The 14,834-nt window shown below is 34.3% G+C and overlaps 1 protein-coding gene across 4 annotated transcripts in view; it reads left to right on the plus strand.

The window, feature by feature from the left end:
* Positions 1 to 14,834, plus strand: part of DIAPH3 (diaphanous related formin 3) — a 198,346-nt gene that overhangs the window by 18,478 nt on the left and 165,034 nt on the right. For all 4 annotated transcript variants that reach the window (XM_030271637.4, XM_072928486.1, XM_030271643.4 and 1 more), the window contains 7 exons: positions 345 to 518; positions 4,041 to 4,145; positions 9,431 to 9,561; positions 11,642 to 11,716; positions 11,885 to 11,954; positions 12,352 to 12,488; positions 12,931 to 13,036. In XM_030271637.4, the coding sequence (XP_030127497.4) occupies positions 345 to 518; positions 4,041 to 4,145; positions 9,431 to 9,561; positions 11,642 to 11,716; positions 11,885 to 11,954; positions 12,352 to 12,488; positions 12,931 to 13,036 (798 nt within the window). The remainder of the gene's footprint in view (positions 1 to 344; positions 519 to 4,040; positions 4,146 to 9,430; positions 9,562 to 11,641; positions 11,717 to 11,884; positions 11,955 to 12,351; positions 12,489 to 12,930; positions 13,037 to 14,834) is intronic.

Here is a 14,834-nt window from a genome sequence, read left to right on the forward strand (position 1 = left end):
GCTTTTGGTAAATAAGCCTGCTTTCTCATATTCTACATGTAACGCTTGGAAAGACTTCTTCATAAATTGGTTTTGTAGATATCTATTCCTCCAAACTTTCTGTAAAATTCTGATGTTCTGCATGATTACTTTCTAACGTAATGGGATTCTGGTTGGTTAACTCCAGTGCTAGGCAACTGACCATCATATGTATCTTTAGGAAAAGCCTTTAGAATGAGGCAGTTAAATAACAGGTAAGCTACCGCATCAAAATAAGAATGTTCAACTTCCAAGAACACCCATCTTAATTAGGGTTACATAGAATGGAAGCAGTATGTGATATGTTATACCTTTTGTGTTTTCAGTTGGATAGATTTGCCAGTATAAGAATTCCAAAAAGTAAAAAAGAAAGACCTCCTCTGCCACATATGAAGCAGTCACATTCTACAGATTGGTCATCCACACCCATGGACCCGGAGGATTTTGCTACAAAACCGTTGTCGGAAAGAGAAATCATAGCACTGTTTGAAAAAATGATGGTAAGAGTCTTATACTTCCTTTTACTTAAAGAAAGACAACATGGCTAAGTGATAGGTGGAACAGGTATTCTTCTGTGCATGTGTTCCAATCTTTACCTGAATTATTAATATTGTTGTGTGAGTTGTAATTGTGTGTTTATTAGGATGTTTCTCAGGAAATAAAGTATTTGAATAATCTTTGCAAATTTTTGTTCCAAGTATATTTCAAACAGAAATTAGAAGTGAGATTATGCAACACGTTTTGAGGAGGAACAAGAAATGGGGGATCCTTCTTCCTTTTAAGATGGTCTGAAACCTTCACAAAGAGATTTTATACCTTCAAATGTCACAGCCATATTGAATTCTCAATTTATATGCCATGTCACTCTTGCACAAAGAGAGAGAATTGCCTCCAAAGCAGCATTTGTCTGCAAGTTTGCTTATTTCCTTAGTTGTCATTGTTAGTGCACTACAAAAGAGCAGTCACAAAGATCATGTGGCATTGGTAGCACCTCAGTAGGTTGAGCTTTTTGTCATGATGATGACATTTTGGGCAATTGAAAACTAAACAGGGAACAGCCATGAGAGAAGAGTGACTGAAATCTGAAGAGCACAAGAGAACACTAACAAAGAGAATGAGGCCTAGATTATTATTTCTTTCTCTGCCTTACAGCAAGTAACAAGTAACTCTTGAAATACTAAGGGACTACCAGGGACTAGCATGTGGAGAAAATGCAATGTGCAATGAGAGAAGTACCTTTGTGTTTAGGATTTTGTGGAATTTGTACTTCCTAGTAGTCAGTGATGGTAGTTTAGTTTGGAAGAAGCTTTTGTAGAACTTTTGAGAACTATAACTGGAGGGTTTTCATGGTTAAGCTAGTGAGGGAAAGGAATAATTAAGTATTACCAACTTTTGTATTTGTACTTGTTGCCAAATGGTTCATTTTTCTTTGATGTCTTGCTTCTCTTAAAAATTTCACTGTAACTGATAATTGCTCAAATGTTAGGAAATGGGAGTGTTCTCTTTAAAAAACTTGAAGGTGTGCATCTTTCCACACGCCTCTTGCATTTAGATTGTATTTCTCTACCATCCTACAGACAATCTGGTATAGGGTAGTCTGTGATGTTATACTGTGCTATAAATAAAGGGAAACTTTCAATAAATCCTCAGAAACCTACTACTGCATGTCTAGATAAATATAGATGCTTATATCAATGGATTCTTAAATAATTCATTCCAATTTTAAAACTACTTTGCAAAATATGTTAAAGTACTGATGACATCTGGATGATTTGAATGCTTTCCTAGTTTCATTAAATAACAAAGCACTTAAACTTGTATTAAGCTACTTTATCAGTGTTGTTTTATCTATAACATGCACTACAGAAAGGATTTTTCAGATTATCCACATTTGAATGGGCTGAAATAAAGCTAGTTTAGTCACAGTAGATTACATAGCTAATTATATATTGTAGCCTCTAGTTTGCTGTTCTGATGAAATTAAGTGATTTGGAGGGGTGGTTTGGTGAACAGTTTGAACAATTTGTTGTAGCCAGGCTTTTAGAACTAATTTTGTATGAAAAATAGTCAATGTGTTAGTACTGAAGGGAGAAGTTTTTAAATTCTTGGGTTTACTGAATGTCTTACCTTGTACTTGGGGTTATCCTGGATGCATATAGCTTCCTTCTCCTAGTATTTTATGCAGTGGCATCTTGTGTGGTTTTCATGGCAAAAATTATGAAAGAGCTCATAAAACCAGATGGTTAAAGATAATAATTAACTGTCATTTACCTCCTTTAATTTCTGTTACTGCTATTTCCTAGTGATATTAGGAAAATATCCATGTGAAATGATGTATTCTTCTTTTCCAAAGAGGTATTGCTTACCTGTAGAATATATTTCAGTTATTTAAGAAATAAAGGATGGAGATGAATTATTTTATTAACTAAGCAATATCTGTTATGCCCCTTGTATCACTCTAGTCTGTATAAATTAATTGTCTCAATGATGTTTCATTTGTTAAAAACAAGAACAAAGAAATTACTTTTTACTGTACACACAGAATATTTCCCATAAATTAACCTGCTGTTATATCTAGGCCTATGGAATACAGTTTGTTTTGATAGGTTTCTTAATTCTTGGGGTTTTTTTTGTTTTTTGTTTAGAAGTTAGATACTTTTATTTAAGTTTAGAAGCTGCTTTTCAGAACACATGAAAGAGACAGTCTGAAAGAAACTACTTTAAATAGAAGAATGAACTTTGCAATAGCTACATGATAACGTGAAAAGGGTTTTTTTTAGTTCAAGTCCAAAATTAACCCTATCCCAGCTGAAACCAGGACAGGGGTCAAGCCTATTCTGCAATCACTTTTCAAAGCTTGGATTTATACAAAAGTGTAAATGTTTCTAGGAACTGTGATTCATTCTCTTCTACTCAGCATGAAAGCCATTGAAAGACAAGGGAACTTAAGTTTTGGTGTAGTACAAATTCTAAGCATTGTCTGTTCTGTTTTTTTATGATTCCTGACTAGGTGAAATAACTTTGATATCAAGATGGTTACTCACTGATTTTGTAGCATTGCTCCTGCCAAAGCTGGTGCGGATTCACCTCATGAGTCTCTGCTGAAAATAACTGCAGTTAATTCTTGCTGAGCTTGAGTAATGCATGTAGTAAAGCACATACTGTATGTGCCTTATATGTGTGTGTAAAAATTGTTAATTTTTCTTGAAAACTTTTTTTAAAATTTTGTTTTACTATTTTCCCTTTTATTCATTAACTTACACCATGTTGAGAAATGCCATTTCTCACAGATATGCAACTGATTACAAAGATCAGAGCATTTCTAGGCTGGAACAGGAGAACTCCCTGTGTCAGAAATGCTAGTGCTATTCAGAAGTGTCACTTGTGTGGTTTTAAGTGATGGTCTCTCTCTGCTCTTTTTGACCTCTGGATTTATGTTGGGGTGAATGAATTATGATGGGGTTTTGATAATGATTGAATGTTTTGATTTAATCCTTTGGAAATTTGGCCTTTCTTATTGCAAAGGTGATTATTGATTTGTGAACTAGTTTCAGTGCAAACCATATTCTGCTGCGAAGGTGAAGCATTTGGGAATAGAGGAAGAGAATTACAGAATAAATTAAAAATTAAAATAGAAAGTAAAAATATGTAAAATACTGGTTTGAGTACATTTATAAATGTTTTGAGAAGTATTAAATAATGCTCTTCTGTAGTTTGGTGCACATGTGTGTGGAACTGTAGGTCTTTCCTATGAATAGTGTACTAAAAATGGTTGTGATACACTTGTTAATCCTAGCATAGTTGACTGTTTTTGGTTTCTTTCAGTCTGAGTTCAGAGGGAATATGGATAAGAATTTTTAAGGTTTTGATAACATCTTATGAAAAGTGTTTGCATAACAGCTTTCAGTTGTTTGAGTTTGTATTTTTGTGTCTTTATTTATTTAAGTCAGTCTCTTACATTAAAATCATTCTGTTGATGTACGGCATTTAAGACTGTTTTTTTTTTTTCTATCCCATTCTAGGAAGATATGAATTTAAATGAAGACAGGAAGATGCCATTGAGAGAAAAGGATTTTAATACCAAAAAAGAAATGGTGATGCAATATATTAGCACTGCTTCCAAGTCTGTAAGTAAATTACTAAAAGCTTATGTTATTTCCTGTTGGTCAGAAAAAATGATGCGTGCATTCCTTTGACTAACTTCTGTTTCTCATAGTGCCCTTTAAAAATGTTTGTGTCTGTCTTACTATTTTACAAGTTACGGTGTCAGATAGTCACTTGAACTTGAAATGTGTTTTCTATACAGAAACCAGCATTTCTTTTTGGTAAAGGTATGACTAAGAGTAGAGATGGAAAGATTCTGCAAAAACTTCTTGCAAAAGTTTGGTGTGCACCTTTTTCTTTTCTATCATTGTTTAAAAAGAATTTCTTAACTGATGAGTCTTTTTCATGTGTGACTTAAAATAGATTTCAAGTTTGATGCTACGTAATAGCTGATAATGAAATTGTTGTGCACAAAATCAGTTATTGTCCATTTTTTACCTGTAGTGATAATGATTGGTTGTTCTAAAGCAGTGCAAGGAGTTGTATATAAGGGCCAAATTAAGGATTAAATTGGCATAAGAAATGTGCTTAGTTTTTGCAGAATGAGAACTGACTCCTGCACTAAATGCTGCAGAGCTAATCCTGTCCTCAGTTATTCTGATTGTTTTAGAATTCATATGTTTGAATCTTCAACTCTCACTGCTGTATGTAACCATAGATATCAGTAAAATTTGACTGGATGTAATTATAACTAAATACTGAGAGATTAAAACATTAAATATAGTAATTTAAGTGAGATATTTATCTTACCGTCTACTTCACAGTATGTATCTTATTTGTGTTATGCTTGAGCACTTTTAGCAAGTTTGGTATGCCTAGTGCAGGACCTAACTGCCTGGAGATTATTTAAGATGTGTTTATCAAAGCTACTAGTCTTGTCTATAGCTTAACAGGTCCTTAATACCAGAATATTAGGTCTAGCTTGTTTTTCTTTTTTAGAGATATTGCATGGGAAATCAAGAAACTTCAGACTAGTATATCTTAAAACATTCTTGAAATTTATCTACCCAAAATAGTATGTGAGAGTTTATATATCATTGGCACCCCTAGCCTCTATATGTATTTTAAGACCTCAGGTTTTTGATATAAAAAAAATAATGTGATAATAGAACATGACTGGCTGTGCAGAGTTGCTGCATTCATATCTGTTGTTGAAATCATAGCATGCTGATAGTGGTGATGTTAAGGCTTTCTTTGTCAAGAGAAAGGTTTCCATGTCATTGCTTCTTGGCCACAGAGTACATCTCATTGGTCCTTCTTTCTGAGTGCCATTCATTATTTACCTTTTTTCTTTGGATGTCGTCACATTTGTGATTTGGTAATGGAGGTTCTTGCACTATGCCCAAAGGAGCTGTATAAAGTGATTTGTTGAAGAGGACAGGTCTGTTTCCTCCCCCAGGGCAGTGATTTGTTACCACACACTATTGTCTTGTGTGTTTTCCTAAGGCCCCCAAAAGCCTTTTCTCCTTTCTGTTACCTTCCTCTGCTGCTAGCTGACATATTCCTCTTTCTGTGATGGGACATGATTGAAGACCAATCCATGCAGGGAAGCTTGTCCTTCCTGAACTCTCTTTTTGCTGTTATGTCTTTACTGGAAGTGACATTCACCTGTTGTGTACTAGGAGAGGCTGTTTTAGTGAGGCACAGATTCAATACTTTGATCCACTTGTGCTGCAGATGATTATGGATTAGTGCTGGAGCTACTGGGATGGGAAATTCCTTCCCTTGCCATTGAAAATTCTTTGTTCTGGGCATGCTCTTTCATTGCTCAAGTTAGCTGGACTGAGTGCCTTCTGAGTCTACAGAGAATAGAGTACTGCATCCCAAGAGTACTTGGCTAACTTTTTGTGTACCTTGACTTCGTGAAAGTGTCATACTTTTTTGGAACAGTTGAAATGCCACGTAGCTCCTTACTATTGTGTGCAACTAATCTTATCTTGGGCTTCTCCTTCTATACGTGATACTGCAGTAACTTTTTTTGATAGTTTGTACTTCTTTTCATACTTCTTGAACTTTAAGGAGATGGGTACTAAGATAGTTTGCCTTGGGAAAGATATCGTCATTCATAAATGTTATGGAGAGTAGTGAGCATGTTTCATTTGAAGTAATTATCATTTTAAGAACTATTAAAATAGTTCTTAAAGAAGAACAGAGACGCATAGGTTTTGCTATTTTATATGTTGAAAACACGTAAACTGGGATTTTAAAGTTAATTTTCTTCTCAATATTTTGTTTTTGTTGTTCACATTGTGCTCTTGTGATATTTTAACTAGATTAATTAATGCTGACTTCATGCTGCATCTGCTCAGTTGTTCTTCAGTTTAGCAATTAAATTTCTAGAGGCGCTGATGCCTCAAGATATTTCCTCTTTCTCAGTAAACTTGAACATTTTGAACTTAAGCAGCTTTTCTGATGCTGAAATACAGCTAATATAATCTGTTTCACAATTGATACCAAGTGCAGTTCTCATTTTATTTAAGCACTGGCAGATGTATCATATTCTTATTATGTTGCAGACCTTCGGCATAACTGAATAAGTGGTACTTAGCATCGTGGTAGGTTGTTGTACAGACATTCACAGTTTACTGGTTCTTTTGCGCAGGGTAATTTGAAACTCAGTCCAGTGGGGGACTGAGTTTCAAATGGGATGACTGGTTACTCTCTGAATGTTGATGTGAGTCTCCACTGCATGTGGCACCGTTTTCAGACGGGTCACATGAGGCTTTCTGAAATGTCATTCTAGTGAATTCTTCTAGTATGACTGGGTTCCTGTCCCATGTGACCTTTGCACTGCACACACTTGCTATTGATTATGTTAAATTCCCTCCAAAATATCTTCTAACCATCTTAACTGTATGTCCTGTCCATATGACTGTCCTATATGACTGCATCAAAAAAAAGGAATTTTACTGACAACTTATAAGTATTTTGGTTCCATCAGTTTTGTCAATTTTACAGCAGGAACTGCTGGGAGAAGTCACTGGAAATGACTGATTCTCTACACAGGATATTAATCCTTATGCTTAGGCATACAAGTTGTGCTTATCAAGTAGTGTATGCGCATCAGGAGCTGCCAGCAGAATTTCTGAGACTTCTTGAAATTTCCAACTCTCTTGTAGCATTTAGTTAAATACTTTGTCATGAAGGCTGCTGGGAGTTTGGTCATTTTGTCTCTAGTCAGTCTGTTATCTTATCTATGCAGAGTCCAGCTGGAATGATCCATGAAAGAAAACTGAAAATACTGAGTTTCATTTTGTTTGTGGGAACATCTATTGTTCCTGATTTTTTAAAGTATTCTTTGGGTTTCCTAGACCTGTCTTCCAGATTGTCACCTCAATCCTCATCCTTTGCACTACATCTCATCTACTTTTCTTTGATGGAGCATAGTTATTGGAAATTACCCTCATACTTTAGCAACTAGGGATACCCATAAATTCAGAAGCATGTTTGGAATGACATTGCATGTATTACACATGATGTTTCAAAATATAGCATGAGATGATATATTTTTGGGATGGTTCCTGGCAGGTGGTTTTTTGTTGTTGTTGTTGTTATTGGTTTTTTTTTTTTTTTGGTTTGGTTTGGTTTTTGGTTTTTTTTGGGTGTCAGGACCATCTGTTATCAAGTCTGAGGAAATATAGTTGGAGTGGAGACTGTTATATCCACAGTGTTCTGTTGTCACAGAGTCATGGTATAGAATTAGATGAGACCCTGGAGATAGTTGCATCCAACTTCTTACCTATTCCAATTTTAATATCTCTGATAGGGGAGACTACACAGTATACCTGAGCAAGCAACCTGTTCCAGTGCTTTACCAGCCTCATGCTTAAGAAAACAGAGGGAGGAGGGGAGAAATTTATGTTGTCTTACGTTTAACCAATTTCCTGTATTTCAATTTATTCTTCTTGTCCTTTCACTGATAGGGTTCCCCTGAGCCTTTTCTTCTTGGAGCTAAACAATCTCAGTTCTACCAGCCTCTCCATGTACTACAGATTCTCTTGTAATTGTGTCCACAGCCCTTTCTGAACTCATTCCAATATGTCCATGTCTCTCATGCTGGGGAGTCAGGAACTGGACACAATTCTCCAGATGTCTCACCACTGCTTAGCTGAGGCGAAGGGTTATCTCCCTCAACCAGCTGGTGATGCACTTACCTGTGGTCAACTTGTCATCCATCACAACTCCTATTTTCCTACAAGCCTACATTCCAGCTAGTAGCCTCAGCACATGTTGGTGCATGGGTTTATTCTTCCTCAGGTTCAAGATTTACAGTTTTCTGTTGTGGAACTTCCTGAAATTCCTCTGCCCATTTTTCCTGTCTGTTGATGGTCTCTCTGGATGGCAGCTCATCAGCCTGGTCTGTCAACCATGCCTTCCTAGCTTTTAACTTCATTTCTTTGCTAGAAACTATTTAATCATCTTCTACTTCATAGAAGAAAAGATTACATCTCAGTATTTCCTGAGGATCTAACAAAGGGATAAAACATCACTTGTATGAAACTAATATGATAATAATATAATGAGAGCTGTAATAATATAGTGAGACTATCTTACCATTTACAGTGAATCATTTCAAGTTATTATTGCACTGCAAGTCTAATTCTCTTCAATTACTGACTTAAGCCACTAGTTGATCAAGAACTATTTAGTAAGTCTCTTTGTGTAACATGACAATTGTGCTTTATTTTCAAAAAAAGGAGTCTTGCAATGAATTAACTCTTTATGCACCATTGTATGCTTGCTTTTTTTGTATTTAGATATGTTCTGTAGAAAATATATCTGTCCTTCATGTGAACTGGATATTGGGTAGACTAGCTTTCTTATTTTTTGATGTCTACAAGAATGTCTACTTCTGCAAGAGCAGAAGTTACTGCAGTAACATGCTGAGTGTTCTGGTATGCTGCTTCTTGGCTCTGTATGCTTATGATAGTGCAGTCACCCTTCTGGACATGTGCTTTGTGATCTCTTCAGAGGACCTCATAATTATTTTTTTCTTCTGTTGAATATTGACTATTAAGGTGTTTGCAATGCATAAACAGAATCCATTCAACACAAAAGTTTTATTTTTCTGAGCATGCGTGATAAATTTGTACATTTCATGCCTGTTGTTTTTGTCTGCTGATAATAAATTTATTCATAAAATGACCAAATTTAGTCAGTATTTGGCAAATAGTAGATAGGCATCAGATATGGGTTTAGAGGTCTACATTATATCTTTTTCAAGAACAGAAATGAAGCTTACCTATTAATAATCTATTTATGTTCTATATGCACCATATAAAGAACAAGTGTATTTTCTGTGTTTCAGGGAAGTCTCAAGAACAGTAGGAAGATTTCTCCGCAAGAATTTATTCAGGATTTAAAATCTGGGTCAACGGATGAAAGACTAGTCACTTGCTTAGAATCTCTCCGTGTGTCCTTGACTAGTAATCCTGTCAGGTAACACCATTAACATATGTTGAAGAGATTAATAATATTCTAATTTCTTAATGGATTAAAATTAATGAATATGTAGATGTACATGTCTAACGGTTTTCCAGTTAATGAGCATGTATGCAGTAGTGAGTGATTTTAACTTCTCTCTTTTTCATTGATTATGTATCCTCTGTAGGTCTGTTATTTTTAATAGAGTTGGGTGATCTATACAGGGTAATACTAAGAGAAGGTAAATTAAATGTGATGCAGAAGCAGTTCACTTTTTTTTCCTAGTGCTAAGTAGTCAATTGTTTTTCATTTTTATTTTTGAAATATTTTCTAAGTCTTTTATCTTCTAACTTATTTTTGTCAGGGTAATCAATAATGGGAGTTAGGCACCTTGGTGTAACTTTATTTATATATTTCTAAATATATAAGTTTATATGCATATAAATGTATATATTTAGAAATATATAAATAAACATATATTTACATATATATTTCTAAATGTGCTGCTACTTCTGTCCAGTGTACTTTAGGCTTTCTTCCTTCCTTCCTTCCTTCTGGTATTTTTTTTTCTGTACCTGTAGGGCTTATCTATACAGAAGAAAGCACAACATTTGTTTACCTGTGCTTTATTGAAGCAAGGTTAACTCATCAGTAATCACTGATAAATCTTAATTTTGACTTGTTCCATGCAGGCTAATTTGTGAATGCTGACTTTATTTTATTAAATTGTATTTTTCCTATTCTATTTACATTGTTTTGTTTAGAGTTACCATTTAAGACAATGGTTGTACACATGATTTAGGGAAATTGATTAGGGTGTAGTTGAAGATAATACACATGAAATGTTACGACAGGATTAGAAAAGGATTGCACAACTTTATTTTGTCTGTGTCTGGCTTGGCAGAGTTGGTGATGTAGGTCTTCTCTATGGGTATTTGCTTCTTTCCTTCTATTAATTTGTTTCTGAATTGAGTAATCTTATTTATAATATGTAATGGTTTATGTGGAAAGAAACATGCTTTACAGTAGCCTGAGTTATTCTTACAAACGGTTTTCAATCAGTCTTTTTTGTAAATTGTATTTTTAGTTCACAGAGAAAATCTAAATCAAGTGTTACGGAGTTGTTTGATCTCTGGTAATTAGAAACAGGTATTGAAATCTATGGTTTACTGCAAAAAGCTGTGTTTTTTCCCATCACTAAAAAAAAAAAGTTTCTAAAAGGACAATCTTGGTCACTAATCTTCAGGTAAATAATTTAGGTGTTTTGACCTCACAGTTGCCAGCATAGCTCATCCAAACTAGTTCAAGTGATCTAGTGTACATATTATTACAGAGAAGTAGTTATCTGCAACTATTTCTTCCCCTTTTGTGTAATAGTTGCAACAGGTTGACTTTCATTAAGAAGATATTTTTTTAAAAATACATTGAAAATAGAAACATTGATAACTTAGTATTTTGTCAGAATGATAAAAAGCTGAGTGTTTTCTTTGGGTAGTGTAAGTAGACTTTGTTCTCTTGTGGAAGCAGAGTTAAAGGCAGTAAGAATGCATCAGTACTTAGCTGATCATCCCCAACTGTTGGATGTACAGCAAAGAGGCTGCATATAATTCTGCTAGTACAAAATGTTCAAAGAAATGAATCTTGTAGGATTGTCTTTAGAACAGGTATGCCAAAAATAGTTGCCAGTTATTTGCCCAATTTATTTTAGAATAAAACACCCATCTGAGAAAGAGAAAATCTATTTTCATAATATATTTACTTTCAGAAGACAAAAAAAAAAATCTGGTTTTCTCTTCCTATAATTGTTAGTGCTGCTGTCAGTGTGGTGTTACTTGTATTTGGTATCAAGGGGTTTTGAGCAATACTAAACAGGACCACGAAGCATCTCTCTCATGAGAAACAACTGGCCAAGGGTTTAACCTCATCAAAAGATGCCTTTGGTAGTAGCTGAAATTTAAAATTTTTGTTGTGTTTTCTTGAAGATATTTTGGGTTTAGCACCACCCAGTTATACCTGCTTTTATTTATCGTGACAATTTTCTTTCACTGTGATTAGTTTTTGAAATGTCATTTTTTTAAAATGTCTTTCTCTCTAGCTGGGTTGAAAACTTTGGCCAAGAAGGTCTGGGACTTCTGTTGGATGTTTTGGAGCGATTGGTTGAGACAAAAAAGTAAGGATTTAATATAAAATTAGCTTTTCTAAATATAAATAGAATATAAATGATATATAATCTTTAATTATATATATAAATATATATATATATAAAGTCTTAATATAAAGTTAACTTTTCTTAATATTTAAAGATCATTTATTTACACTAAATTTTTGATTTATTCAGTCAGGACAGACTTGTGAAAAGGAGTCAGCATAAAGTTATACAGTGTTTGAGAGCATTCATGAATAATAAGGTATGGGATTTTATTTATTCTAGAAACTAAATTGCTGCAGTTCAATTAGATAAGGTGAGTATAAATTCATGCAATTTGGTGAAGTGATGGGTTGGTCAGTTGTGGTTGGAAGTTCTTTCTGTCTACCAGAAGTCTGCTACTTTCTCTCTGAAATATTCAAAGACAATAATGTAAACTTTTGATGGTGTTATATGCCTTTCTTACAGAATAAGTGACCTATTTGGCACTTTTCTCTTTGTTTTTTTTTTTGGTGGGTTTTTTTTTTGTTTTTTTTTTTTTTGTTATTTCACAGAGTAAAATGCAATTTGAAATACCTACTTGAGGGGAATGGTGTCATTACTAGGTACTTGATGGTCATTTGGAGTCCCTCCCTTACAAATGTTCTTCTGTTATTTAGTATGGGTTGGAAAGAATTTTGGGAGAAGAGAGAAGTCTTTTGTTGCTGACCAAAGCAATTGATCCCAAGCAAACTAACATGATGACGGATATAGTTAAACTCTTATCTGCAATGTGCATCGTTGGAGAGGAAAACATGTAAGTACTGTATTTAAGCAAGAAATCGTAAGGTAATTTTACAATATCCCAAATTATAGTTGTATCTGAATGAAATGATAAAAATTTCAATTTAGGTTTGAAAGTAATATCTGTATTATATTGTCAGTTTTCAGACTACCTTTGAGTTTTTTTATCATGGCCATATCAGTGAGTTTTCTTTTTCACATCTAGATGTACTGGTTAGATGGAAGTAGTTATGCAGCAATTCTTTTGCTTAATATTTCTTAGCATACTTTTTTTAACCCTTGTAATCCAGTAAGTCATCCTTTGGTTACAAAAATGTCTAAACTATTGCTTAAACCGCCTAAATTTGTTTACAAGAAATTGAGGCAGATCAATAATTTGGCAACATGGGTTTTAAGATAGTAAATAACTAAGTTTAAATATCTCTCCTGAGTGAAATAATACTCTTTTCTCACAGCCTTGAAAAAATATTGGAAGCTGTAACAGCAGCAGCAGAGGAGAGGAATGTTGATAGATTCTCTCCTATTGTAGAAGGTCTTCAGGATAACTCAGTTCAGCTGCAAGTAAGTATTTTTTTTTTTAACCACTGCAACAAGTGAAAGTAAAATTACGTGTTTTTCTGGACTGAACAAGTCATTACAATAAAAAGGAGTAGGGGTACTGTTTCAAGTTGGGGTCAAATTTTGGAATATTATTTATCATTTTGTCTTTTAAGGTGTGGCATGGGAAGATTCAGCCTGGAAACATGAGGGTGTTGCAGGTCAATCTGTTGATTTCTCTTCAGTGAGATCTTAGCTTTATGAGTTAAAAGAAAGTATATATTTAAAATAAAAGTCATATGTTTGGATGCAAAAAGATCGTATCACTTCTGGAAATATTTGTTGAAATTGGATATTGATAATAATAAAAAAGCAAGTGTTTATTTATCATTAATGTTTTAAATCATTGGGAGGCCTGTCTCTCATGCTCACCCTATGATATCATAAAATTGCACTCAGAGGGTCTGAGGAAAGAAAACTTTCACCTTATTTTCATTTTGCTTCAGTTGGATGTAGAGTTTACTGCTGGAAGGCACAAAGTATTAACTTTGTTTGAATGATCATTATAAATCATTGGTCTGAGAGTGTAGATGTGAACTCATTGATATTTATGTAATCGGGTTGAACTGAGAGCTGTTCATAATTTAAAATCTTTAAAATATTCTACTATCTTGCTTAACATATTTATTTGCTTACATGAGACATATTTCTACTTGCTTAAAACATATTTTGGCTTAAGCTGCAAATCTTTATTCTTATTTCAAGTGTGTTTCACTATTCTATTCTAAAGCTTCAAGCCTTCTCCAAGGTCTTAGGTCAAACACTGTATCCATCTCTATCTCTGAACTTTCATGTTTGAGGCCTTGGTAGCTCTCTATGCTTGCATTTCCCACATCAACTCTTTGTTACTATTACAAAAATAGTAAAAGATTAAAGTTTGAAAGAAATGCTTGCATTACTCAGCTTTAAGATTAAATAGTCTGTCTGACAATAAAAGTTGCTGTTTGTCTCATTTGTCTCACAGAAAAGCTAACCATAAAGGAATATTTGCAGGTGGAGAATTGTTTGTAGTTCAGTTTTGCCAGTATCAATGGACTTCTCTTTTAAAAAACTGTCCCTTCTTCAGGTCAGAAGGACCTTTAAAGACCATGTGCTTCCAGCCTGGCTACCATAAGGGGACGTCTTTTCACCAAAGGTTGCTCAAGGCCTAGTCCAATTTCACCTTGAACACTTTCAAGGATGGGGCATCCACAGTTTCCCTGGGCTATCCATGAATTTTATGGAATTTCAAAAAAATTCTGAGATATAAAAAAAAAAATTAAAAATATTTTGATTTTAAAAAATATTAATGATTCATTCATTATTATTTGATTCATTGATGCAATACTTTAGATCACAGAAATTCTTCTTTCAGTTCCATGATGTTGTATCTAAGTTATGAGAATTCAAGAGTCTGTGTAGATCATATAAGGATTTGAGGACTACCAAGTTGAAATTAGGAGGATGTTGTTTTGAGTGTAATGCTGAATATTCAGGGGTTCTGTATATTTGCATCTGTGTAGATTTAATGAAGGAAAAAACCTACTGCAGATTTAATACAGAAAGAAGTTACTGTCTGTAACTTCCTTTTCTTTATAGTTGAAAATGCATGTGAAACTCCCCTTGAAGCAAGCCATTGCTCTATTTGAGCCATCAGGCAGGTTAAGTTAATCCTTTGTACCTCTTGTTTTACCCATGATGGGTACCCACTGTTTGCAGGGGTGCTCAGCTCCATGAGCAAGATACCACTGGTGAGATAACCAAATCAGTGCAGAAAACTTCA

Source organism: Taeniopygia guttata, chromosome 1 (genome assembly GCF_048771995.1).
Source record: "Taeniopygia guttata chromosome 1, bTaeGut7.mat, whole genome shotgun sequence".
Classification (NCBI taxonomy): domain Eukaryota; kingdom Metazoa; phylum Chordata; class Aves; order Passeriformes; family Estrildidae; genus Taeniopygia; species Taeniopygia guttata.